At 41.6% G+C, this 27,446-nt stretch overlaps 1 protein-coding gene across 2 annotated transcripts in view; it reads left to right on the top strand.

Moving 5' to 3' along the window:
- Nek10 (NIMA related kinase 10) overlaps positions 1-27,446 on the top strand; it is a 233,251-nt gene that overhangs the window by 122,130 nt on the left and 83,675 nt on the right. For both annotated transcript variants that reach the window (XM_085828353.1, XM_085828354.1), the window contains 3 exons: positions 7,635-7,764; positions 8,310-8,380; positions 14,638-14,851. In XM_085828353.1, coding sequence (XP_085684479.1) covers positions 7,635-7,764; positions 8,310-8,380; positions 14,638-14,851 — 415 coding nt within the window. The remainder of the gene's footprint in view (positions 1-7,634; positions 7,765-8,309; positions 8,381-14,637; positions 14,852-27,446) is intronic.

Genomic DNA, 27,446 nt, shown 5'->3' with positions numbered 1-27,446 from the left:
TCTGTTATTGAAGATCAGCCTTAGTCCATGGTGATCTGATAGGATGCATGGGACAATTTCAATATTTTTATATCTGTTGAGGCCTGCTTTGTGACCAATTATGTGGTCAATTTTGGAGAAGGTACCATGAGGTGCTGAAAAGAAGGTATATCCTTTTGTTTTAGGATAGAATGTTCTGTAGATATCTGCCAGATCCATTTGATTCATAATTTCTCTTAGTTTCACTGTGTCCCTGTTTAGTTTCTGTTTCCATGATCTGTCCATTGGTGAAAGTGGTGTGTTGAAGTCTCCCACTATTATTGTATGAGGTGCAATGTGTGCTTTGAGATTTACTAAAGTTTCTTTAATGAATGTGGCTGCCTTTGTATTTGGAGCATAGATATTCAGGATTGATAGTTCCTCTTGGAGGATTTTACCTTTGATGAGTATGAAGTGTCCCTCCCTGTCTTTTTTAATGACTTTGGGTTGGAAGTCAATCTTATCAGATATTAGAATGGCTACTCCAGCTTGTTTCTTCATGCCATTTGCTTGGAAAATTGTTTTCCAGCCTTTCATTCTGAGGTAGTGTCTATCCTTTTCTCTGAGATGAGTTTCCTGTAAGCAGCAAAATGTTGGGTCTTGTTTGTGTAGCCAGTTTGTTAGTCTATGTCTTTTTATCGGGGAGTTGAGTCCATTGATATTAAGAGATATTAAGGAAAAGTAATTGTTGTTTCCTGTTATTTTTGTTGTTAAAGTTGGCATTTTGTTCTTGTGGCTGTCTTCTTTTAGGTTTGTTGAGGGATTACCTTCTTGTTGTTTCTAGGGTGTGGTTCCTGTCCTTGTATTGGTTTTTTTCTGTTATTATCCTTTGAAGGGCTGGATTCGTGGAGAGATAATGTGTGAATTTGGTTTTGTCGTGGAATACTTTGGTTTCTCCATCTATGTTAATTGAGAGTTTGGCTGGGTATAGTAGCCTGGGCTGGAATTTGTGTTCTTTTAGTGTCTGTATAATATCCGTCCAGGATCTTCTGGCTTTCATAGTCTCTGGTGAAAAATCTGGTGTAATTCTGATAGGCTTGCCTTTATATGTTACTTGGCCTTTTTCTCTTACTGCTTTTAGTATTCTATCTTTATTTAGAGCATTTGTTGCTCTGATTATAATGTGTCGGGAGGTATTTCTTTTCTGGTCCAGTCTATTTGGAGTTCTGTAGGCTTCTTGTATGTTCATGGGCATCTCTTTCTTTAGATTTGGGAAGTTTTCTTCTATAATTTTGTTGAAGATGTTTGCTGGTCCTTTGAGTTGAAAAATCTTCATTCTCATCCACTCCTATTATCCGTAGGTTTGGTCTTCTCATTGCGTCCTGTATTTCTTGGATGTTTTGAGTTAGGATCTTTTTGCATTTTACATTTTCCTTGATTGTTGTGCCGATGTTCTCTATGGAATCTTCTGTATCTGAGATTCTCTCTTCCATCTCTTGTATTCTGTTGCTGATGCTCGTATCTATGGTTCCAGATTTCTTTCCTAGGGTTTCTATCTCCAGTGTTGCCTCATTTTGGGTTTTCTTTATTGTGTCTACTTCCCTTTTTAGGTCTAGTAAGGTTTTGTTCATTTCCATCATCTGTTTGGATGTGTTTTCCTGTTTTTCTGTAAGGACTTCTACCTGTTTGATTATGTTATCCTGTTTTTCTTTAAGGATTTGTAACTCTTTAGCAGTGTTCTCCTGAAATTCTTTAAGGGATTTTTGTGCTTCCTCTTTATTGTCTTCTGCCTGTTTAGCAGTGTTCTCCTGCATTTCTTTAAGTGTGTTATTAACGTCCTTCTTGAAGTCCTCTATCATCATCAGGAGATATGCTTTTAAATCCGTGTCTAACTTTTCCGGTGTGTTGGGGTGCCCTGGACTGGGCGAAGTGGGGGTGCTGGGTTCTGATGATGGTGGGTGGTCTTGGTTTCTGTTAGTAAGATTATTACGTTTACCTTTCGCCATCTGGTAATCTCTGGGGTTAGTTGTTATCGTTGTCACTGTTTAAAGATTGGAGCAGAAGCTGTGTTCCACTCACCAGCAGTCTCTAAATCCTGCGGCGGGGGTCGTGGGTAGCTGATGGTACCCCGGTGCTGGTCCAGCCGGAAGAGGCCTGTGGTCCTACTCAGGCCGTTTTTCTGCTTCCCTAACTAATGCAGTCTCTGGTCCCGCGTGCAATTGGATTGGAGCAGAAGCTGTGTTCCACTCTCCAGAAGTCTTAAGATCCTGTGGTGGGTGTTGTGGGTAGCTGGTGAGTGTCAGCCGACCCTGCGCCCCAGCTGCCCAGGTGCTTTTCTGACCGGAAGAGGGTTGTGGCCCTATGTAGGCTGGATTTCTCTTTCCCCAACCAGCGCAGTCTGAGGTCCCGGGTGATTGGACTGGAGCAGAAGCTGTGTTCCACTCACCAGCAGTCCCAAAATCCTGCGGCGGGGGTCGTGGGTAGCTGGCGGGTGTCAGGCAACCCTGCGCTCCTGCTACCCGGCACTAATCCGGCTGGATGAGGCCTGTGGCCCTACTCAGGCCGGTTTCTGCTTCCCTAACTAATGCAGTCTCAGGTCCCGCGCAATTGGATTGGAGCAGAAGCTGTGTTCCACTCACCAGCAGTCCCAAAATCCTGAGGCGGGGGTCGTGGGTAGCTGGCGGGTGTCAGGCAACCCTGCGCTCCCGCTACCCCGGCACTGATCCGGCCGGATGAGGCCTGTGGCCCTACTCAGGCCGGTTTCTGCTTCCCTAACTAATGCAGTCTCAGGTCCCGCGCAATTGGATTGGAGCAGAAGCTGTGTTCCACTCACCAGCAGTCCCAAAATCCTGCGGCGGGGGTCGTGGGTAGCTGGCGGGTGTCAGGCAACCCTGCGCTCCCGCTACCCCGGCGCTGATCTGGCCGGATGAGGCCTGTGGCCCTACTCAGGCCGGTTTCTGCTTCCCTAACTAATGCAGTCTCAGGTCCCGCGCAATTGGATTGGAGCAGAAGCTGTGTTCCACTCACCAGCAGTCCCAAAATCCTGCGGCGGGGGTCGTGGGTAGCTGGTGGGTGTCAGGCAACCCTGCGCTCCCGCTACCCCGGCGCTGATCTGGCCGGATGAGGCCTGTGGCCCTACTCAGGCCGGTTTCTGCCTCCCTAACTAATGCAGTCTCAGGTCCCGCGCAATTGGATTGGAGCAGAAGCTGTGTTCCACTCACCAGCAGTCCCAAAATCCTGCGGTGGGGGTCGTGGGTAGCTGGCGGGTGTCAGGCAACCCTGCGCGCTCCTGCTACCCCAGCACTGATCCGGCTGGATCCATATAAAGTTTGAAAGTCCAATGGGCCTCTCTTTCCAGTGATGGCCAACTAGGCCATCTTTTGATACATATGCAGCTAGAGTCAAGAGCTCCAGGGTACTGGTTAGTTCATAATGTTGTTCCACCTATAGAGTTGCAGATCCCTTTAGCTCCTTGGGTATTTTCTCTAGCTCCTCCATTGGGGGCCCTGTGATCCATCCAATAGCTGACTGTGAGCATCCACATATGTGTTTGCTAGGCCCCGGCATAGCTTCACAAGAGACAGCTATATCAGGGTCCTATCAGCACAATCTTGCTAGTGTATGCAATGGTGTCAGCGTTTGGAGGCTGTTTATGGGATGGATCCCTGGATATGGCAGTCTCTTGATGGTCCATCCTTTTGTCTTAGATCCAAACTTTGTCTCTGTAACTCCTTCCATGGGTGTTTTGTTCCCAATTCTAAGAAGGGGCAAAGTGTCCACACTTTGGTTTTCTTTTTTTTTTTTTTTGAGTTTCATGTGTTTTGCAAATTGTAACTTATATCTTGGGTATTCTAAGTTTCTGGGCTAATATCCACTTATCAGTGAGTACATATCATTTGAGTTCTTTTGTGATTGGGTTACCTCACTCAGGATAATGCCCTCCAGGTCCAACCATTTGCCTAGGAATTTCATAAATGCATTCTTTTTAATAACTGAGTAGTACTCCATTGTGTAAATGTACCACATTTTTTTGTATCCATTCCTCTGTTGAGGGGCATCTGGGTTCTTTCCAGCTTCTGGCTATTATAAATAAGGCTGCTATGAACATAGTGGAGCATGTTTCTTTCTTACTAGTTGGAACATCTTCTGGATATATGCCCAGGAGAGGTATTGCGGGATCCTCCGGTAGTACCATGTCCAATTTTCTGAGAAACCGCCACACTGATTTCCAGAGTGGTTGTACAAGCTTGCAATCCCACCAACAGTGGAGGAGTGTTCCTCTTTCTCCACATCCTCGCCAGCCTCTGCTATCACCTGAATTTTTGATCTTAGCCATTCTGACTGGTGTGAGGTGGAATCTCAGGGTTGTTTTTATTTGCATTTCCCTGATGATTAAGGATGCTGAACATTTTTTCAGGTGTTTCTCAGCCATTCAGTATTCCTTAGTTGAGAATTCTTTGTTTAGCTCTGAGCCCCATTTTTAATGGGGTTATTTGATTTTCTGGAGTCCACCTTCTTGAGTTCTTTATATATATTAGATATTAGTCCTCTATCTGATTTAGGATAGGTAAAGATCCTTTCCCAATCTGTTGGTTAGCCATGGTTGTTCTTGAACTCCTAATCTTACTGTTTCAGTTTCCTGAGTGTCAGTATTACCAGTGTGCACATCTGACATTTCTTCCTCTTTTTACAATCTTTCTCAACCAGCTTCATTTTGTTTTTTTTTTTTTTTTTTTTTTTTTTTTGGTTTTTCGAGACAGGGTTTCTCTGTGTAGCCCTGGCTGTCCTGGAACTCACTCTGTAGACCAGGCTGGCCTCGAACTCAGAAATTCGCCTGCCTCTGCCTCCCAAGTGCTGGGATTAAAAGCATGCACCACCAAGCCCGGCTGGTTTTTTGTTTTGTTTTGTTTTTTTCAACCAGCTTCATTTTAACTCTCTAATCCCTTTATAGACCAAGGAAAGCTAACTTCAATGGGAGTTAGTTCTGACAGGCTATCTCTCGACTTAGTGGCTTCATACAGTTAACTGTCCCTACCCATACATGGGGTTGGTTCCAGCTAAGACTGTGGATCAGTGTTGGCCAGCCCACTAATGCTCTGTCAGTCCATGTGTCACCTCAAGTAAGCTGCTGTGAAGGGGCCAGTGGAGTTAGATGCTCATCACCCAGGAGGCAGGCCTAGGGGCAGTTGCATGGCTGTGTTCACAGTATTTCAAGAGCTGGAAGAGAGAGCAAATACCTTGCAAGTCTTTTCCTGCATCACTTTTGCCAAAGCCAATCATGTAGCCAACCTCAGGCACCAGAACTGGAGAGTCTCCTAGCTTATAACAGAGGGCAAGCCTGGGATTTGGGAACTTTGTGGTGTCATTGAGGAAGAGGAGAGACAACACCGAGATAAATAAGCTGTGTTGCCCTTACACATATGCATTACCTTGTCTCATATTTTGAGTTCCTAGTTGAACTATGCTCTACAAAGTGAGGAATGTTATTAATAGAGCTACACTCCACTTCACACTAAAGTAAATGGAAATGCCAAATCTAAAACCTCTCTTAAATCCACGTACAGGTTGTTGAAGTTGCATGGTATTTCAAAAGAGATACCCAAGGTAGATACTACCATTTCTCACAATGGATTTAAAGGTGGTCACCCTCACACCCTACTTATAGCCAGATGGAAGAGACCACATTCTTATATTTTAAAAATTATAATCCTGCATTTTTATTCATCACAGAATAAAGGTCATCACATGACCTTCAGCAATAAGCATTTATTATTAGACACATAGGCCCATGGGTCTGCAGACTTTAGGCTATAGATTATGAGCTCTTTGGAGAAGTTCTGTACCCAGTATATTGTTTCAGGCAGACTGTGATGGGCAAAATGACTTGGGACATTTTCTGGTAGTGGACATAAGCTCATTGGGTTACTATTGCTGAGATGAAACACCATGGCCAAAAGCAACTTGAGGGAAAAGAGTTTATTTGACTTACATTTACTATTCATCACTGAAGAAAGTCAGGACAGGAACTTAGGCAGGTAGGAACCTGGAGGCAGGAGCTGATGCAGAGGCTTGTGGAGGAGAGCTGTTTACTAGACACCTTCCCATGGCTTGCTCAGTCTGCTTTCTTATAGAACACAGGACCATGACCCAGGATGGCACCACCCACAATAAGCTGTGCCTCATATCCATCAGTAATTAAAATATGCCCTGCAGACTTGTGTGCTTGTATATATTTTATGGAGACAGTTTCTTAATTGAGGTTCTCTCCTCTCAGATGACTTTAGCTAGTGTCAAGTTGACATAAAACTATCCAGCACAAACTAAACTGCTTGAGTGTTTCTGAATTTTTCTGAGGCCAACACAGTTCAGGGACATTATTTATGTGCCTATTTGTGTCCTGTAGTATGGGCAATTGAATGTAGAATCTTCCACATGCTGGGCACACATTTTACTATTGAGTCATGTCCCAAGTCTCAAAAAAACTCTTTGATATGTTTACTTGAAGCAGTAATTAAGAATTTAAGTAATTAGTTTTTAAATTTAAACATTTCACTTTTACATTTACATTTTACATTTATATGTATGCGTGTGGGAGTATTTGTAGAAGTCAGAATACAAATTGTGTTAGTCTTTCTCTTTCCACCCTATGGGTCTTGGAAATCAAACTCATAACATCATTTTTGGTGGCAGGCACCTGTACTGATTAAATCATTTCAGCTCTTGTACTTGTCAGCCCTCAAGTACAAGTGTATCTTAAATGATATTTTTATTAACTCTTTGAGAATGTCATACAATGTAATTTGAATCTATTCTTCCACTCACCTCCTCCCATAACTACATTCTCCAACCTCCTATCCCTTCCTACCCAACTCTACTTGCTTGCTCTCCCTCCCTCCCTCCCTCCCTCCCTCCCTCCCTCCCTCCCTCCCTCCCTCCTTCCTTCCTTCCTTCCTTCCTTCCTTCCTTCCTTCCTTCCTTCCTTCCTTCTTTCCTTCCTTCCTTGTCTTTCCTCATAAAGTCCAGTTTATATTGCCCAGCTATTCTTGGCAGTGATGTGGGATAGACTTATCAGGTATAATATCATTTGAGGAAACAGACTCCATCTCTCCCAGTATCTATCAAATACCAGTAGCTCCTCAGATAGTGGTGGGGTTTTGTGAGCACCTTCCCCCTTCTATGTGGGAATTTTGTCTGTCTGGAACTTGCATAGGTCTTGTGTGTACTGTCACAATTAGTGTAAGTTCATAAGTGCTTCTGCCCTCTTATGTTTGGAAACAGCTCTGTATTTAATGTCATTCACTGCCTCTGAGTCTTAGAATGTTCCTGTCCTATCTCCTGTGAAGATCCTGTGGCTTCAAGGGGTAGGGGTATAATCCATATTTCTTGTTTAGGGATGAGCACTTGACAGTCTTTTACTATCTGTAGAGTGAGTCATTGAGGGTGTCTCAATGTTAATTGCTATCTAATGCAAGGAGACACTCACTCTCCAAAAAGGGCTGAGAGAAGTAGAGATACAGTATAAAGTCCTTAGGGGTCATTTTAATGTCCATTAACTTGTTTTTTTTTTTTATATATATATATATATATCAACACCACCAACTTGAAAACTGGACTTATTCCAGTGCGAGTTTATTTTCTATTCTGTAGTATGTATTAACATTCCTTATGTATTTCAGCCCAGAGGTCCTGAAGAGTGAGCCATATGGAGAGAAGGCTGATGTCTGGGCTGCTGGCTGCATCCTTTATCAGATGGCGACTCTAAGTCCTCCCTTCTGTAGCACCAACATGCTCTCCTTGGCTACTAAAGTAGGCCACCGGGAGCAAAGGGGCATCTGTTGTGACTTACACCATTGTCATTTCAAAGCATGTACTGTTTGATTCCCTACATGACCCATTCTATATCTCCTTTCATCTAAATATCTATTATAGTGAATATATACTTCTATGTAGTTATATTTATTTATCATATAAAATTATAAAAACAGGTTTCTCATTACTGTTTCTTTGTGGTGGTGAAGATGGAGCTCAGGGCCTTCAAATGCTAGGCAAGTGCTTTTCCATTGAGCTATGTCTCCAGGGCATGCTTTAGGCCTACAAGCCACCATATTATGTCATCCCACCTATTAATTTATCATGAGCCTAAGGTTAATTTTATTTCAATTTGGAGAAAATGATTCTCTAGCCTAGAACTGTCTAATTTGCACTGATTTTCATTTGTTGAGATGTTACCATTTCTGATTAAAATTTGTGTATAAAGTTATATTATTTATTAGCAAGCCACATTGTAACCTCAGATGACTGCTCATAGACAACTTGGTCCTTTGACACTGCTACTGTTTTCTGTCTTGCAGATAGTGGAGGCTGTATATGAGCCAGTGCCAGAAGGTATCTACTCTGAAAAAGTGACAGATACCATTAGAAGGTAAATAGTCTTACAACTTACAACATAAAGCAACCGCCATGAAATACATAAGGTCTCCATGTGTATGTTCACTGCATATGAGTAACTACTTATGAAAGGCTCTCCAGGTAATCCAAATCTAGCAAGGTGTTTAAGCATCCTTAGTAATAGTGTCTCCTTGAAAACCACTGGGACATCTGAGAGGAAGTTGGGATCCTGTACAGCTATTAGGCCGATCTACAAGACATTATGTCAACATGAAAAATGTGTGTGCGAAACAAGTTAAAAGTATGAAAATCTATCTTTGTGAAATAAACAAAATATACACAAATATGGAAGAATGAGTAACAACATAAGCTCAAAAGAGCTGTGAACAATGATAAAACTGAAAATATTTTTAAATGTTAGTAATACTATATTTTATACTAAGTTCTCAAAAAATGAGAGGTTTTCCCAATTAATATAGCCAGAGTTTAATAAAGGTTATTGTCCCTCTGTACCCCCAGAGCAGTGTCAAGCCCCTCCTGAATTTAGGACCTTGTCCTTGAGTGCCTCACTTGGTTGATCGTGTCTGCTGCTCTCAGGTTCCAGCTACTCCTCATAACCCTTCACCTGCTGACCCTTTCTTCTTCTCTCAGACACATGCACGCTTCTCGCCCTCAGTCCCTCAGATTACAACAGAAGCACCTCAGACCAGAAAACTACTCCAACTACCCCACTGTCTTGGTGCCCTTCTGCCCGCTTAAAAACCACAGTGTCTGTAATTCTGTGATCATTAACTTTTGTTGTCAATTTGAATGGATTGGGAATCACCTCAGGGTCATACTTTCGGGTTTATCTGTGGAAGAGTTTCCAGAAATGTTAAACCGATAAGGGAAGACCTACCCTGGATATGGGCAGTACCACCATATGGGATGGGACCCCAGACTGAAGAAAGGGAGCTGAGCACAGACGTTCTCTCTCCTCACACAATGTGTGTAGTCACATCACACCTGACCTCATGCTTTTCCATCATGAGATGAGCCAAAATGAACCCCTTTTCCTTGAGTTGCTTTTGTTTGGCAATTTGATTGTGAAGCCAAGGGGGGAAAACAGAAAATTGGTACTGACAGTGGCATTGTTGCTGGGAGAAACCTGAATACATATTTACAGACCTTTGTGTGACTGCTTTCTGGAACAAAAATGGAAAAGCTTGTAGGAGTGGGCTAAAGAAGCTCCAGTGTGCTATAGGCAGAGCTCCTGGGCCACTCCCGAAGTTTCAGGAAGGAACACAAATCTTGCCAGAAACTGGACTAGAACTGCTCATGTTTCACTGCCTCATGCTCCTGCTACCGTGCTGTTCTACCATGGTGGATTGTATCCTGCCTTAAGCATGAGCATAAATAAACCCTTCCTTCATTCCTTAAGCTGCTTTTTGACAGGTATTAATATTTGGTGACAGCAATAAGAATAACTTATTGCTGATAGCAATAAAAAAATAGCTAATGCCCCTAAAATATCGTACATAAGCACACATGCTTGCTGTTATGTGCTTCATTCTCGTTCAGTAACTAGACTTGAAAGCAGACACTTGTTACCTTGGTTCTGACCTGGTTAGTAGCAGAGGTTAATACACCAGACCCCCAGTCAACACTGCGTTGGGAGGTTATGGCTGACAACTTGTTTCAATATCAAGGACATCTTGGTACTTGCACAGCACCAACAATATCTTTCTGCTCCATCAAGCTGAACTGAATCTTTTCTATTTTGGATGTTCAAAGTCCCAGAGTTCCCTAGGTGGACAAGTTTCTGCCTCTTTCTAAGATTCTGAAACTCTGGTCTCATATTGGTCCTATATGTATCACCATCCCCAGTGATTTTCCGTAGGCACACTACAGTGACCATTCTTCTGGCCCTTTGGCTACTCTTTCAGTTTTATACTAGTTAATTCTTCACCTGTTTGTATTTCTTGGCCGTCTCCATGTTTACCTAACACAGACCTAATCTTAGGAGTCTCAAATTCTACAGAACATCTTGGTCATAGCAAACCCCTGTGTACCGAATATGCTGGTCAAGTTTTCTATATCTGTTTCATCATTTGGTGGAATAGGGGTTGTCACTAAGGGTGACAAGCAGAGTGGTACATAGTGACACCATCTCTAGTAAAGCTCATGTTGGTGGGCTCATGAAGAACAGGTAAAGTGGAAGGAAAAGGGAGAAAAAAAAGATTCCATTGAATACAGAGAGCTAATGGTGATGTTGATGGTGAGATGGAATGGGTGGGGAAACATTGCTTGCACTGTGGTTGTGGGCACAGTGCTAAAAAGACTAAAACTACTTCTGTTAGCTGGAGAAGTGGACTGATTCTGGAGATAGGAGCAACTGGATTTATTCAGTTACAACTTTGAGACAAGACCAGGGGAAGAGTAAATGTCACCAGCAAGATAAAGACAGGCCATCATCATGAAATTCACCCCAGGATGAGCAATGGCTGCCTAGATGAAGCTTTAAGATGGGGCTGCAGGAGAAGGCTTCATGGTAGGTCCTGTGTTCACTTCAATTATGATGTTTCAAAGGATGAGTGGCATTTATTGGGGGTTCCAGATTAAGTGCTTTGTTGCTGTTATATCGCATTAAATGAGTATGTGGTGTTGTGGTGTGCATATATATGTGTATTTGCATGTGTGTGTGTATGCATATGGATGTATACAAACATATTTGTATACATGTGCACATATGTGCAGGTACACGTGTGTGGGCACATGTGTCTGGAGTTCAATGGTGATGCTTGATGTCCTTTTAAATCATTCTTTACTTTGTTGAGTCTGAGTCTCTCAATTGAACTCAGAGCTCATCAATTAGATAGTCCAATTGGCCAATTTGTCTTGGATATTCCCTTCTCTCTAGCTTCTAAGTGTGTCTTTTATATGGGTTCTTGGGATCCAATCTCTGGTCCTTGCCCCTTTGTTGACAAGTGCTTTATTCACTGATCCAGCCCCCAGATCAAATGTTTTTCAAGGTGTTTATCATTTAAAATATTAAGAAATGACAGTAAGTTAGACCTGGCAATTTAACCATATAGCTAACTATAAGTTAAGATTGCACGGCATATACTGTAGCAGACATTATTTTCATTTAAAATTCAAGATTCCTCATTTTCTACATTTACCCTGGGAAATTTTTAATCTCTAGAAAACTTCAAGCCAAAATCAATTGTGTGTTGAATGCAGTTGTAAGTTTAATTTGCTTTGAATTTATAGTGTTGAAAAACTAAGTTCTACAAGAATTAGAGCATAATTTCTGATTTGCCATTTTCTTAGTCTCTCGTTTTCTACCAAATATTGGTGGAAGATTTCATATATATATATAAAACCATCAGCAACTCAGCAAATTATCAGGTTCAGAGTCAGTTGCCAGCAACTAGACAGAGCCTTGGAATACAAAAAATACCTGATATAATTTAGTGATTATTTTTTTTCTTTTAGATAGAACCCTGCTATTTAAGCCAGGCTGGCCTAGGCTTATCCTCCTGTCTCAGCCTCCTGGCTGCTGACTTACAGGCCAGCAGCTGCTCTTACAGTCACTCTTAAACTCTGTGTTATTTCCAGCCACACACACCTCATTTCTCAGCACCCCAGTTTTACTTTGCGCATTATTGTCAAGCACAGCCCACAGTATTTGCATTTTTATTCACATATTTTGTTATCAAAACTTTTCTTTTTTAGGCAATCTTTTAAATTGGGAGAATTATTTAGCAGCCCTGAAGAGTCTGGAACAAAGCCAGACAGCATCTTGCTGTTTTTCCCAGGCAGTATATGGAGAAGCTGCATGGAGGCAGCCGAGTTACTCTCCTGTCTTCCTTTCTTTCCCTTTTCTTCTCCAAGGAAGAATATTTCCTTTTATGCAAACCTATTCCAAGTGTGTGAGTTTTGCTTTGTGCCTGGCTGCATAAGCTGTCTGTTGCTTTGTTTCCAAGCAGACGTGATGATTAGAGAGGCAGTTGTGAGTTCTGCTAACAATGGAGTCCTTACAGGCTTGAATTGCCTCCAACTCTGTTTCATAAAACATGACATGAAGACAGTCGAACAGTATTACTTGCAATTTTTCCATCTCATCTGACTGGAGCACAATTTTGTTGAAGAGAGCAATATTCTAGGGTTTCCCCTCTGCCCCCTAGAACATGATTTCATGCTTATTTGCTTAGGGGATCTTTGGAGAGTACCCCATGCCAATCTTTAGCATATATGTGTCTCTGAAGAAGATGTCTGAGATACTCAAGTGAGCAATGGAGCTCCATGGGAACCTTTGCCAGTGTGTTTCTGGAGGCCCATAAGTCTGTGATCAGACATCTTGATTAAGGATAGATTAAATTGTATAGACGTTAGGCTGTGTTGACCCATTCATGGATTCATTTGGTCATTCACCAAATAGTTCTCAGGAGCCAGGTTGCATCTTAAATGCTATTCAATGTCTTCGTGAAGGGGCACTGTGGGCCTGAGTACCAGAGGCTTTCCACAAAGATCTCTGACTAGGCTTGGTGCAAGGGTTCTAGCGAAGGGAAGTGAGTGCTGGCAGGGAGGGGAAATCCCTCCACCTCTGTCATGCAGTAATTCCATGCTGCCCTGCACTGAGTCCTGTCTGGCTGGGCCTATGAGAAGCCAACTAGCCAGTGAGGAGTGCTGCAGAGCCTCAGGTGGCACTTTGGGAGAGCAGATCTTTCCCCAAGTGTTACAGCTCTTAGGACAAAAGGCTCAGAAAATGGAGCAGTTCTCCCACACCTTTTATTCGCTGGGTAGGATTTATATACAGTTTGGGAGATGATTCAGTGTTTGACAGCAGGTATTTCTCATTGGCTTGGACAGAGAGTTTGGGGAAACCTTATTTGCATGTGGGAGGGCTTGGTGCAGCTACTATGAGTTTGATGCCCATACCTCTCTGCAGGGGAGCTGTAGCTACTCCGACCTGAGCCAGGTGCACAGGAGGCATGGCTGAACTCCTTCTGTCCCATGCAGGTGAAAATCACCACCCACCAGGGCTCTGGGATTCCAGACCTATGCTCAACTGGGGACGAGGCTGTCTGTGCACAGCCCATCACTCCACAGGGCACAGCCTTCTCTCAAGAAGTTGGCAGTGATGAATTAAAACATTACAATCCCATCGTGCAATAGTTTATAAACTGAAATGCAAACAGTGCAGTGATCTTGCCAGTTGACTCCATGGCTGTATTAATCGCTTTCTGACAGTAGCTAGATGAAATGTGAATGGCAGTCACTTCACCATTCCTGATAATATTCTCTGCCTCCAAGACCACAGAAACATTAGCATTCAATGTGTCAAGTTACTTAAGCAAAAGTTCTTAAGAAAAAATGAGGACATATTCCAATCAAGATAACAGTGTATCCCTACTTAAGTTATCTCTGTGCCCCTGAAATTTTATTATCAGAAGTAAAACACAGAATATTAGTATAAGATCCTCATGAACAAGACCAAGTGAAATGAAATTAATCAGGCAGAATGAGTGCAAACACCTCTGCTGACCTTGAAAGGAATGAGAAAGCTCATAGTTGTAAGAAAGGTCGAAATGCTCCCTGCTTTATATTTAATCAGCTTTTGCACATCAGCTTTTCATCTTTAGCTCAGATCCTTGCAGTTTGTGAACCGTTCTTTTATACACCAAGATAAGCTATAATCTTAAAAAAATTAAAATTATTTTTAAATGACCCCCCTCCCCTTTCAAAGATACTGCATCCTGGATTGGCCTTAAGCTCATGATCTTCCTGACTCAGACTCCCGAGTGGTGGGAGTTTACTTTTAACTATAGAAATATCTCACACCTCTAAGTCACTGGATTTTATATTTGTCTGTGTTTTGTAAGACCCTCTACCCTGTGTTAATGTTGACTGAATATAGCTGGAAAAGGTACAAAAAGCTGTGACCTCCCAGAAACTTTCTTCCCTTAACTTGTATCAAGGGGGCCCTGTTTGTTTTATTGATTAGTGAGCAGGCTGTAATTTTGGAAGGCAGTCAAGCATGCAGGAGAATATGACTCCTTCTTTCACCTGGAGATGAGACCTTGGATTCAAGACCTGCCTACAACCCTGGGCTATGAGCTCAAGTTCAAAGCCCCCTTTCCCCAGAATTCAGATATCTTTTGATTAGTGATGGATTCAGAGCTATGTCTGATGCTTGTTTTGTCCCAGCTGCTCTTGGGTGCAGATTCCATGCACTGAACTTGACCTCTCTCAATCCCAATGGTATCACTTCGATGACTTTTGTTACAATACTTTGTCTTTTCTTAGGTGCCTCACTCCTGATGCGGAAGCCCGTCCAGATATTGTAGAAGTTAGTTCCATGATATCAGATGTCATGATGAAGTATTTAGACAGATTATCCACATCCCAGCTAGCCTTGGAGAGGAAACTGGAAAGGGAGCGGAGGCGCACACAGAGATACTTTATGGAAGCCAACAGAAATGCTGTCACATGTCACCATGAGCTGGCTCTTCTGTCCCAGGTAACTAGAAATCTCTTGATCCTACATGAGGCCTTCTCATAGTCTATCTGAAGTTTTTCATTTTTGTCGTAAGAAAGACGTGCCCATAGTAAGGAAAATAGTCAAAATCTGAAGTGTTTAATCATTATATAGCTACATATTTGTATCCATTGTTATTTTCTATAAATCAGGAAGTGCTCTTAGACAGTGCTTATGTTAACATATGGTCTGTATGTATAGCACCTAGTGCTCAGATATATTGATTTTCCTTAGTCATCTTGTTGCACTTTAGGATAAACAGGTAAGTTTATTCAGAGAAGAAAGTAATATTTGCCTTTCAATTTTTTCTTTCTGGTCTGTGTAACCTCTCTGTCTGCTGCTGGTGTAATGACCTTGTTGCAAAGTCTCAAATCTGAATACTTTTGAGTTTTCTTTCCAGTTTTTCTTTGACCTGTAGAATATTTTGGTATCTAGTGTATCCCTGAGCAAAGTTTAAGGACCCTGGAGCTTGTGCCTGGGCATGTGGTGGCTGGCAATGCTTTTGATCTGCCTGACTTTCCTTTCCTGGAGCTTGGTAGTCCACTTACTGCTGTGGATACCCCTCAGCAGCTACTCAGAAATGCTTCTCCTGTACCAAGGGTGGGACAGCAGGCCACAGGACCACAGGACTCATTCTTGGTCATTATATCTGGTCATTGAGTCCTTCCCACTGTCCTTAAACTTTGGTGTCTGTGAGGGAATGAGGCAAGAAGTCAATCTCAAAGAAGAGACAGTTCTGACTTCTTCAGTAACAGCATTTCAAAGGTGTTCTAGAGGGAAGGAAAGCATTGCTGTGGTGTGAGCTTGTCCCAATGGCTGTGATGTGAGCTTGTCCCCAAGGCTGTGGAGTGAGCTTGTCCTCATTGTGTGGTGTGAGCTTGTGCTGACTCACCCATCTTGAAGTTGAGGACTTCATGTTTTTGGTTTTGGGGGAAGACTCCTCATTACTTTTAACTGCTGAGCTCAGCTATGACTCCAGGCTGATATACAATGGCTTTCTGATGTTAGGACAGGGTGACCTGGAACTGTGGCTCTCATTGCTGTTGAGCACCATGTTGGGGAGCAAGGGTCACCTTCTTTTTCCCTGTTATTTTCCACCGGACTTCATAAGATCAGGCAGCAGTATGACACACTCTCTGATGCACATTACATACCTTTAGTTGATTAAGATACAGGAGATTTAGCTGTTTCTTCCTTAATGAGACTATACAGCTTGGCATTAAATTCTGGGATGCACAGCTCTTAGCCAGTTTATAGTTGGATATGAAAGGGTCATTTTTTTTATTAGATTAACATGGGAATGGGAAAAATTTGCTTAACACTGAATAATAGAAACCCTCTTCTCTTTAGCAAAGCACCTAGAGAAGGACCATTTTGTATATTTATTTTCAGTTCTAAGCTATAAAAATATACCTGTAAAAAATCTCAAACATATCTGTTCCATATCCTTCCCGCTCCAGCCTCTCTCAGATCACTTTAACAAATCCCAGACGCACACAACTGTACACATCGGTGTATTCTTATGTGTTTGGAGATCAGGTTCAGCTGGAGACATCAGACTCTCAGACCATGTCCAGAAAAATGGGGCACTCTGTGGACTTCAAGGAGGGGTTTGAAGAAGTATTTACCAACTTTGGAGAATATTGGGGTCAAAAATCTACAGTGTAACTTCAAAAGTCAAATACAAGTTTTTGAAGGATTTGCTTTACTTCCATATGATTATGTCAGAAATTCTTTAGTTGTAAGCATGCATTTTTGAAGACTTTACATCTTGAGTGGTCTGTGGATCTATGGCATAAGAATTATATCTAAAATTACTGACCTAAGTGACCTTCAATAAGGCAGTGCTTTGCTTTGCTTTCCTTTGCTTTCCTTTCCATTTCTTCTCTTTGCTACTTTTTTTTTCTTGTTAAAAGATTTATTTATTTATTTATTTATTTATTTATTTATTTATTTATTCATTCATTTTGTGTTGAATTAAAGTCCTAGCTAGCATTCTTCCCATCCTCCCAAAGCCAGTCTTCCCTTTACAGGAAGCAATAATGCCTTAATCTGGTCCTGATGTTTTAAAGCAAAAATGGGAAAACCAATCCTCATTTGATGAACTCTACTTTTAAAGACTCTTTTTAAAATATTGTTATTAGATAGTTTCTTTGTTTACATTTCAAAAGTTATCCTCTTTCCTGGTATCCCCTCCGAAAACCCTCTATCCCCCTCCCTCCACCTGTTTACCAACCCACCTACTCTGGCTTCCTGGTCCTGGCATTCCCCTACACTAGGGCATCGAGTGTTCATGAGACCAAGGGCCTCTTCTCCCATTGATGATCAACAAGGCCATCCTCTGCTACATGTTCGGCTGGAGCCATTGGTCACTCCATGTGTACTTATTGGTTGGTAGTTTAGTCCCTGGGTGCTCTGGGGATACTGGCTGGTTCATATTGTTGTTCCTCCTATGGGGCTGCAAACCTCTTCAGCTCCTTGAGTCCTTTCTCTAGATCCTCAGTACAATCGTTGTCTGAGACCATCTACCTCTGAATTTGTCAGGCACTGGTAGAGCCTCTCAGGTGACAGCTATATCAAGCTCCTGTCAGCAAGCACTTGTTGGCATCCATAATAGTGTCTGGGTTTGGTAACTGTATATGGGATGGATCCCCAGGTGGGGAAGTGTCTCTGGATGGCCTTTCCATCAGTCTCTGCTCCACACTGTGTATCTCCTCCCATGGGTATTTTGTTCCCACTTCTAAGAAGGACTGAACTATTTACACTTTGGTCTTCCTTCTTTTTGAGCTTCATGTGGTCTGTGAATTGCATCTTGGGTATTCTGAACTTCTGGGCTACTATCCACTTATCAGTGAGTGCATACCACAATGTGTTCTTTTGTGATTGGGTTACCTCACTCAGAATATTTTCTAGTTCCAACCATTTGCCTAAGAATTTCATAAATTCGTTGTTTTTAATAGCTGAGTAGTACCACATTGTATAAATGTACCACATTTTTTATAGCCATTCCTCTGTTGAATGACATCTGGGTTTTTTTCCAGCTATTACAAATAAGGCTGCTATGAAAATAGTAGAGCATGTGCACTTGTTATATGTTGGAAAGTCGTCTGGGTATATGCGCTATTATATACTCAGGAGTGGTATAGCTGGGTGCTCAGGTAATACTATGTCCCATTTTCTGAGGAACCACTAGACTGATTTCCAGCTTGCAACACCACCAGCAATGGAGGAGTGTTCCTCTTTCTCCACATCCTTGACAGCATCTGCTGTTTTTGATCTTAGCCATTCTGACTGGTGTGAGGTGGGGGTCTCAGGGTTGTTCTGATTAGCATTTCCCTGCTAAGTAAGGATGTTGAACATTTCTTTAGATGCTTCTCAGCCATTTTGTATTCCTCAGTTGAGAGTTCTTTGTTATCTCTGTACCCCATGTTTTAATAGGGTTATTTGGTTCTCTGGAGTCTAACTTATTGAGTTCTTTGTATATATTGTATATTAGCCCTTTATCATATGTAGGGTTTGTAAAGATCTTTTTCCAATCTGTTGGTTGCTGTTTTGTCCTATTCACAGTATCCTTTGCCTCTTGCAATTTTATGAGGCCCCATTTGTCAGTTGTTGATCTTAAAGCATAGGCCATTGGTATTCTGTTCAGGAAGTTTCCCCCTGTGCCCATATGTTTGAGGCTCTTCCCTGCTTTCTTCTCTATATGGTTCAGTGTCTCTGGTTTTAGGTGGAGATCCTTGATCCACTTGGATTTGAGCTTTGTAGAAGGAGATAAGAATAAATCCATTTGTATTCTTCTACCTGCTGACCTCCAGTTGAACCAGCACCATTTGTTGAAAATGTAGTCTTTTTTCCCATTCAACTGTTTTAGCTCCTTTGTCAAATATCAAGTGACCATAGGTGTGTGGGTTCATTTCTGGGCCTTCAATTCTATTCCATTGATCTACCTGCCTGTCACTGTACCAATACCATGTGGTTTTTATCACAATTGCTCTGTAGTAAACTTGAGGTCAGAAATCGTGATTCTGCCAGAAGTTATTTTATTTATTTGAGAATAGTTTTCACTATCCTGGGTGTTTTATTATTCCAAATGAATTTGAAAATTGCTCTTTCTAACTCTATGAAGAATTGAGTTGGAATTTTGATGAAGATAGCATTAAATCTATAAATTGCTTTCAGCCAGATGGCCCTTTTTACTATATTAATCTTGCCAATGCATTAGCATGGGAGATTTTTCCATCTTCTGAGATCTCCTTCATTTTTTTCTTCAGAGACTTGAAGTTCTTATCGTACATATCTTTCACTTGCTTAGTAAGAGTCACAGCAAGGTATTTTATATTATTCATGACTATAGTGAAGGGTATTGTTTCCCTAATTTCATTCTCATCCTTTTTATCCTTTGTGTAGAGGAGGTCAATAATTTATTTGAATTAATTTTATATCCAGCCACTTTGCTGAAGTTGTTTATCAGCTGAAGGTGTTCTCTGGTGGACTTTTGGGGGTCACTTATGTATAATTATTATATCATCTGCAAATAGCAGTTTTTTTGACTTTTTCGTTTTCAATTTGTATCCCTTTGACCTCCTTTTGTTGTCTAATTGCTCTGGCTAGGACTTTGAGTACTATATTGAATAGATAGGGAGAGAGAAGGCAGCCTTGTCTAGTCCCTGATTTTAGTGAGATTGCTTCAAGTTTCTCTATTTAGTTTGATGTTGGCTACTGGTTGGCTTTACATTGCTTTTACTATGTTTAGGTATGGGCCTGGAATTTGTGATCTTTTCAAGACTTTTAACATGAGATGTTCAATTTTGTCAAATGCTTTTCAGCTTCTAATATAAGGTTCATGTGGTGTTTCTTTTGAGTTTATTTAAATAGTGGGTTACATTGATGGATATCCATATATTGAACCATCCATGCATCACTGGAATGGAGCCTACTTGATCATGATGGATGATCAGTTTTCTGTTTTTGCATTCAGTTTTTTTCAGAAATTTATTGAGTGTTTTTGCATTGATATTCATAAAAGAAATTGGTCTGAAGTACTCTTTCATCATTGGGTCTTTGTGTGGATTGGTATCAGCGTTCTTGTGGCTTCATAGAATGAATGGGTAGTATTCCTTCTGGGGCTCTTTTTGTGGAATAGTTTGAAGAGTATTGGTCTTAAGTCTTCTTTGAAGGCCTGATAGAACTCTGCACTAAACCCATCTGGTCCTGTTATTGTTGTTGTTGTTTGGTTGGGAGACTAATAATGCCTGTTTCTATTTCTTTAGGGGTTATGGGACTGTTTAGATCAATAGATCTGATCCTGATTTAATTTTGGTACCTGGTATCTGTTCAGAAAATTGTCCATTTCATCCAGATTTTAGTAGGATCTGATGGTTTTTAAAATTTCCTCAGTTTACATTGTTGTATCTCCCTTTTCATTCCTGATTTTCTTGATTTGGATACTGTCTCTGTGCCCTCTGGTTAGTCTGGCTAAGGGTCTACCTATCTTCTTGATTTTCTTGAAGAACCAGCTCCTGGTTTTGTTTATTCTTTGTATAGTTTTTTGTTTCAACTTGGTTGATTTCAGCCCTGAGTTTGATTATTTCCTGCTCTCTACTCCTCTTAGTTGTATTTGCTTCCTTGTGTTCTAGAGCTTATAGGTGTGCTGTAAAGCTGCTAGTGTGTGCTCTCTCTAGTTTCTTTTTGAAGGCACTCAGTGCTATGAGTTTTCTTCTTAGGAATGCTTTCATTGTGTCCCATAAGTTTGGGTATGTTGTGGCTTTATTTTTATTAGTCTCTAAAAAACCTTTAATTTCTTTCTTTATTTCTTCATTGACCACGTTTCATTGAGTAGAGCGTTGTTCCACTTTCATGTGTATGTATGTGGGCTTTCTATTGTTTATGTCGTTATTGAAGACCAGCCTTAGTCTGTGATGATCTGATAGGATGGGATTATTTCATTCTTCTTGTTTCTGTTTGTTGCCTAGTTTGTGACCAATTATATGGTCAATTTTGAAACAGGTACCATGAGGTGCTGAGAAGAAGGTATATTCTTTTGTTTTAGGATAAAATGTTCTCTATATATATCTGTTTAATCTATTTGTTTCATAACTTCTGTTAGTTTCACTGTGTCCCTGTTTAGTTTCTGTTTCCATGATCTGTCCATTGGTGAAAGTGGTGTGTTGAAGTCTCCCACTATTATTGTGTGAGGTTCAATGTGTGCTTTGTGCTTTAGTAAAGTTTCTTTTATGAATGTGGCTGCCCTTACATTTGGAGCATAGATATTCAGAATTGAGAGTTCTTGGTAGATCTTTCCTTTGACGAGTATGAATTGTCTTTCATTATCTTTTTTTACAACTTCAGTTTGAAAGTGAATTTTATTTGATATTAGAATGGCTACTCCAGCTTGTTTCTTGGGACCATTTCCTTGGAGAATTGTTTTCCAGCCTTTTACTCTGAGCTAATGTCTGTCTTTGTCACTGACATGCATTTCCTGTATGCAGCAAAAATGCTGGGTCCTGTGTTCGTATTCAATCTGTTAGTCTGTCTTTTTATTGGGAAATTGAGTCCATTGATATTAAGAGATATTATGGAAAAGTGATTGTTGCTTCCTGTTATTTTTTTTTTTTTATTTTTGTTGTTAGAGGTGGAATTATGTTTATGTGGTTATCTTTTTTTTTTTTTTGCTTGTTTGTTTGTTGTAAGAACATTCCTTTCCTGCTTTTTCTAGGGTGTACTTTCCCTCCTTGTACTGTAGTTTTCCATCTATTATCCGTTGTAGGGCTGGATTTGTGGAAAGATATGGTGTAAATTTGGTTTTGTCATAGAATATCTTGATCTCTCCATCTGTGGTAACTGAGAGTTTTGCTGAGTATAGTAGCCTGTGCTGGCACTTGTGGGTTGTTTTAGAGTCTTTATGATATCTGCTCAGAATCTTCTGGCTTTCATAGTCTCTGGTGAGAAGTCTGGTGTGATTCTGATAGGTCTGCCTTATATGTTATTTGACATTTTCTCCTTACTGCTCTTAATATTCTTTCTTTGTGGTATGCATTTGGTGTTTTGATTATTATGTGATGAGAGGAATTTCTTTTCTGGTCCAGTCTATTTGGAGTTCTGTAGGCATCTTGTATGTTCATGGGCATCTCTTTCTTTAGGTTAGGGCAGTTTTCTTCAATAATTTGATTTACTTGCCCTTTTAGATGGGAATCTTCCCTCTCTTCTATACCTATTATCCTTAGGCTTGCTCTTCTCATTCTGTCTTGGTTTTCCTGGATTTTGGGGGTTAGGAGGGTTTTGCCTTTTGCCTTTTCTTTGACTGTTGTGTCCATCTTTTCCATGGTATCTTCTACAACTGAGATTCTCTTTTATATCTCTTATATTCTGCTGATGATGCTTTTATCTATGACTCCTTATTTCTTTCCTAGGTTTTCTATCTCCAGAGTTGTCTCCCTTTGTGATTTCTTTATTGTTTCTACTTCCATTTTTATATCTTGGATTGTTGTGTTCAATTCTTTCACTTGTTTGTGTTTTCCTGTAATTCTTTAAGTGATTTTTGTTTATCCTCTTTAAGAGCTTCTACTTGTTTACCTGTGTTCTTCTGTATTTTTTTTAAGAGAGTTATTTATTTCCTTCTTAATATCCTCTATCAGCTTCATGAGATGTGATTTTAAAACCATATCTTGCTTTTCTGGTGTCTTAGGGTATCCAGGACTTGCTGTGTTGGGAGAACTTTGTTCTGATGATGCTAAACCAAGTAGCCTTGGTTTCTGTTGGTAAGATACTTGTGCTTGCCTTTTGCCATCTGGTTATCTTTCGTGTTAGTTAGTCTTGCTGTCTCTGGCTGGAGTTTGTCCCTTCTATGGGCCTGTAAACCTGTGTCAGCACTCCTGGAATACCAGATCTCTCCTGGCAGAACTTTTGTACAGAGGGTTGTGGAACAGTCTAAGCTCTTGGTGCAGATGGTGATGTGAAGGATCCTTTTCCAGCTGCTCCACTGTTTCTGTGTCCTGCTTGTTCCTGGTTGGCCCTGCTCCAGACAGTTATTAGAGAGAAAGTGGAGATCTCACCTCTTGGCTGGGGAATGTGAACACTCCTGGGAGACCAGCTCTCTCCTGGAGGAACTTATGTACAGAGGGCTGTGGAACAGTCCAAGTTCTAGGAACAGATGGTGATGGGAAGGATCCTGTCCCAGCAGCTCCATTGTTCCTGCCCCTCCCTGGACACTTATTAAAGAGAAAGTGACTATCTCACCTCTGAGTCTGGGAGTGACAGTACTCCTAGGAGACCAGCTTTCTCCTGGTGGACCCATGCAGAGTGAGTGGGCTGTGGGACAACTTCAGCTCTCTGGTGCAGTTGGAGATTGGAAGTATCCTCAACAGTGCTTTTCATAAGCATTGTAGCAGCACATTTTCTGTTGAAAAACAAAATACCCAGGAGACAAGAATGGCTTAGTAGTAAAGAGAACCTGGCTACTCTCCCAGAGGATCAAATTTTGATTCCTACCACCCGTATGGTGGCTTGCAACTACCTGTAATTCCAGTCTCAGTGGATCTAAGACCCTAATCTGCTCCCTGTAAGCACTGTCTGTATACAGTACACAGGTACATAGGCAGTGAAAACACCCATACACATAAAAGCAAAAATAAATAAAATGTTCAATTTTTTTTTTTAAAAATGGAAAAACCGGGCAAGAGAGATGTTAATAAAGTGCTTACCTTTCTTTTTTCTTTTCTTTATTTGCATTTCAAATGTTTTCCCCTTTCCAGGTCTCTCCTTAGAAAACCACCTATCTGCCCCCCTAACTCCTGCTTCTGTGAGGATGCTTCCCCACCTACTCTCTCTTCCATCCCTGGCATCCCCCTACACTGGGGCATCGAACACCCTCTGGCTCAAGGGCTTCTTCTCCCACTGATATCCAACAAGGCCATCCTCTGCCACATATGCGGCCAGCCACCACCATGGGTCCCTCCATGTGTGTTCTTTGGTTGGTAATCCATTCCTGGGAGTTCCAGGACAGGTGGCCGGTTGACATTGTTGCTCTCTCCATGGGGCTGCAAACTGCCTCAGTTCCTTCATCCCTTCTCCAACTCCTCCATTGTGGACTCTGCACTCAGTCCAATGGTTGCCTGAGACAATCTACCCTCTATATTTGTCAGGCACTGGCAGAGCCTCTCTGGAGACAGCCATATCAGGCTTCCATCAGCAAGTGCTTACCTTTCAAGAGTTAGGAGCTGAGTTCAATCCTGGTACTGCTGCATGACTCTTCCTAGGAGAAGTGAAAGATGTCTACTTACACCAGATAGGGATCCAACAGCAGAGCAGTGCATCCACCAGAGTCTGACTTAGCAAATTAATGAAGGCTACTTACTGGAATGTAGATAAAGAGTTACATAGAAATGCAGACATGATTCAGATGCTGCTGTATCACCAAAGGGACGCCCCAGAGTGATTGACAGCTCATGACCACTGCACACTTGGAGTTCTTCGAGTGACTTGCAAGTAACTTGGCTGGTGGTGGGAGAGTATCCCAGAAGCCATTTTCCTGTATCTGCATTCAGGGAAAGGCTTGTGAATCTGACTATCTTCAGGAACTTCATGTTAGTTGTGAGTTATATACTTCTCCAGTCCCATGAGCTCCCCCATTAATTTCTTTTACTCAAAAGAAAATCAATGCATAATAAATACATAAAAAACAAAAGACAAAACTCACTGACCAGGACCTGCTTGATGCCTGGAGTGAAACATTTGCTTCCCTGCTTTATCTACTTGAGAGTGATTCCCAAAACTCCTGTAGAGGCAGATGGAGAGAACTGAATCCACAAAAATGTCCTCTGATCTCCACATGTGTTCTGCAGCATCCTCCTCAGGCCCACACATGTGCCATGCACAGATAAGCACACATAAAACTGCAGACACCATGGCAAATCCTTGCAATCCCTACATTGTTAAGGTGGGGAAAGGCAGATACTGGGCTCATCTTCCAGCCAGACTGCGACTGCCTGCTGAACTCCAGTACTGTAAGAGACCCTTCCTCAAAACTAAGATGGGGCTGCTGAGAGTTGGGAGGTTAATGGTGCTTGACACTAAGCAGAGTAAGTGGAATTTGATCCTGCGGAGAGAGAGTAGGAGGAAAGAAGTTACTCTATAAGGTTTCCTCTGACCTCCACATACATACATACCATGCACATGTTCATACACACACACACACACACACACACACACACACACACACACACACACACACAAAGCAATAAATTTAAAAAAATTAAAGGAATGACCTGAGGTTGTTCCCTAGCATTAACACACATGAACACAAATGCACAGGTGTACACACCCAGAACCATATGCCAAACACACACCAGCAATTTAAAAAGAAAGAAAAAACAAAACAAAACAATTGTGCCTTGTTTATAGTTCCTATGGCTCATGTCCTGGCTAAGTGACATACGATTTGAAATGGCATTGGTTATATCAGATGGGAAATGCCTGCATTAGAAGGGCAGTTTTAACCTGTTGCTGACTTGTCCAAGTGGCAGCTCTGCACTAAATCATTGCATGTCAATCATGTGGATAAACACAGTGACTAGGTCCCTGATCTGGCACAAGGTGCTTCATGGGGTGTTCAGTCTTTATGGACCATTGAGAGATGCTTGATTTCAAACCCATCTTCTGTGGCCACCTTAAAGAAACACAAAACACTTCTTTCCTTGTACTGTCTTTTTTTTTTTTTTTCGAGACAGGGTTTCTTTGTGTAGTCCTGGCTGTCCTGGAACTCACTTTGTAGACCAGGCTGGCCTCAAACTCTGAAATCTGCCTGCCTCTATCTTAAGCGCACTAATAATCTTTCCCTTTCAAAATCCATCAAATATTAAGAGAAAAACAGCTTTGTGAAAGAACCACCAAGAACATGCTAGTGCATCTCAATAAGAAGGTAGTCTGCATTACCCTCATTGGGCACCCATTGGTATTATTATTATTTTTCTCTTACTTCATTGTTGTTTTTATTCTAATTAAAATGTTCAATTAGCATGTGCAGAGTTGAATTTCACTGTGGCACTTGTAAACAGTCTTCTTAGTTGACTCTCTTCCCTCTCTTCTCTCTACTCTGTTCCCCCTGATACCTGCTGACCTCCTCCAAGTAACCCCTTTGTGCCTTGAGGTAGCATGGGAACTATTGCCTTCTCCATTATTCCAACTGTGTCTAACACTGTCTTTACTTTCCTAAAGCAATATTAGTATTGTTCCAAGTATGTGGAAGGCTGTCCCAGAGCAGTTGGTATCAATAATGCAGCCGCACAGCTCATTACGCTCTAGTGCCTAAAGGAAGCGGCATTAGCAGAACCCTGCAATCTCCCCAGAAGGAGGTGTGTGGTGAATTGGCTGAATGCTAGATTAGTGGGTTGGCTCATATCTGCCAGAAAACATTACACAGACCTCCATCTCTTAGGGCATGTACTATTTATTCCCATACTTTACTTATTCTTAATTATGAAAATTTTCACAATATGCTGCTAAAGATGAGTATAAATATATATTTCAGAAGAGCCAAGGAAACATCATTAACTACCTTCCTACTGGGTCTGCAGTTACCTACTGTGAAATTGCAAATGAGAACTGATGCAGAGATCTGTTAAGAATGAGAAATAATTAGAATAGAATAATGTATAGGCTTTACTCAAATGCCTAATTATGAGAGGTATGTGGGATGGATTGGAAACTGTGACAGTCTTATAATGTTTGGGGTTCTGGCACTGCTCACAATGCATTGAGCTCACACTCATTACCCTGTGGATATTAGTTTAGATCTGGGACAGAAAATTCATATGAGTATTATAGAGAGGACTTTGGTGAGTTCTTTAAAACTGATAGGTGGTAGGCATTTGTGTTGGGATTGCAGGTACGTGCTTAACCAGGATGTCAGGCTAAGCTTTCCATGTGGGTGCTGGGATGAGAACTCAGGTCCTCACACTTGTGTAGCAAGCACATTAGCAACTCTGACTATATGCTTTATTTTATAAGAATCTGGGTAGAAGTTAGGTATGCAGCCACTATCCCTGCTGGGGGCAGCAGGAGGTAGATGTAGCCAGTGTTGATTTAAGATTTGGCTCTTAGGATCTAAACGTTTGTTTTTCACTTTGAGAGTTCTGATCTCCAACTCCTCTTGCCAAGATGGCTGCTGGGTATAGGAGGAGGCTGAGGCATGCTTACACCAGTGGGAAGAGAGGCCATCCTGGATGCCTGGGGTGGTCTCTGCTGACCTCCACCACCGTGAACCTACTTCTGTGGTTTGGTGACATTAACCTTCTTTGTTAAATGTTTATGTTACATGTGCTCCTTCAAACCTAATCCCCAACACGTGGATCACAATTCCTGCCCTGCCTCTGAGACCTGCTTGTGACTTTTCACTGGGACCCATGAGAGCTTGAGATGCCTGTCCATGCCACGCACATATCACAGGCATCTCAGTGGGAGTTGGAGGCCAGCTCAGGTAGCTCCCCATTCTTCCTCCTCTCCTGGTTCAGGTGCCATTCATTTATCCATTCAACAGTCACCCACTGTGGGCCTCCTAGGTGTCAGGCAGTATTGTAGGCAG

Source organism: Mus caroli, unplaced genomic scaffold, assembly GCF_978045245.1.
Source record: "Mus caroli unplaced genomic scaffold, Mus_caroli_1 scaffold_12, whole genome shotgun sequence".
NCBI classification, from domain to species: Eukaryota; Metazoa; Chordata; class Mammalia; order Rodentia; family Muridae; genus Mus; species Mus caroli.
This window is presented reverse-complemented; position numbering and strand designations above follow the sequence as displayed.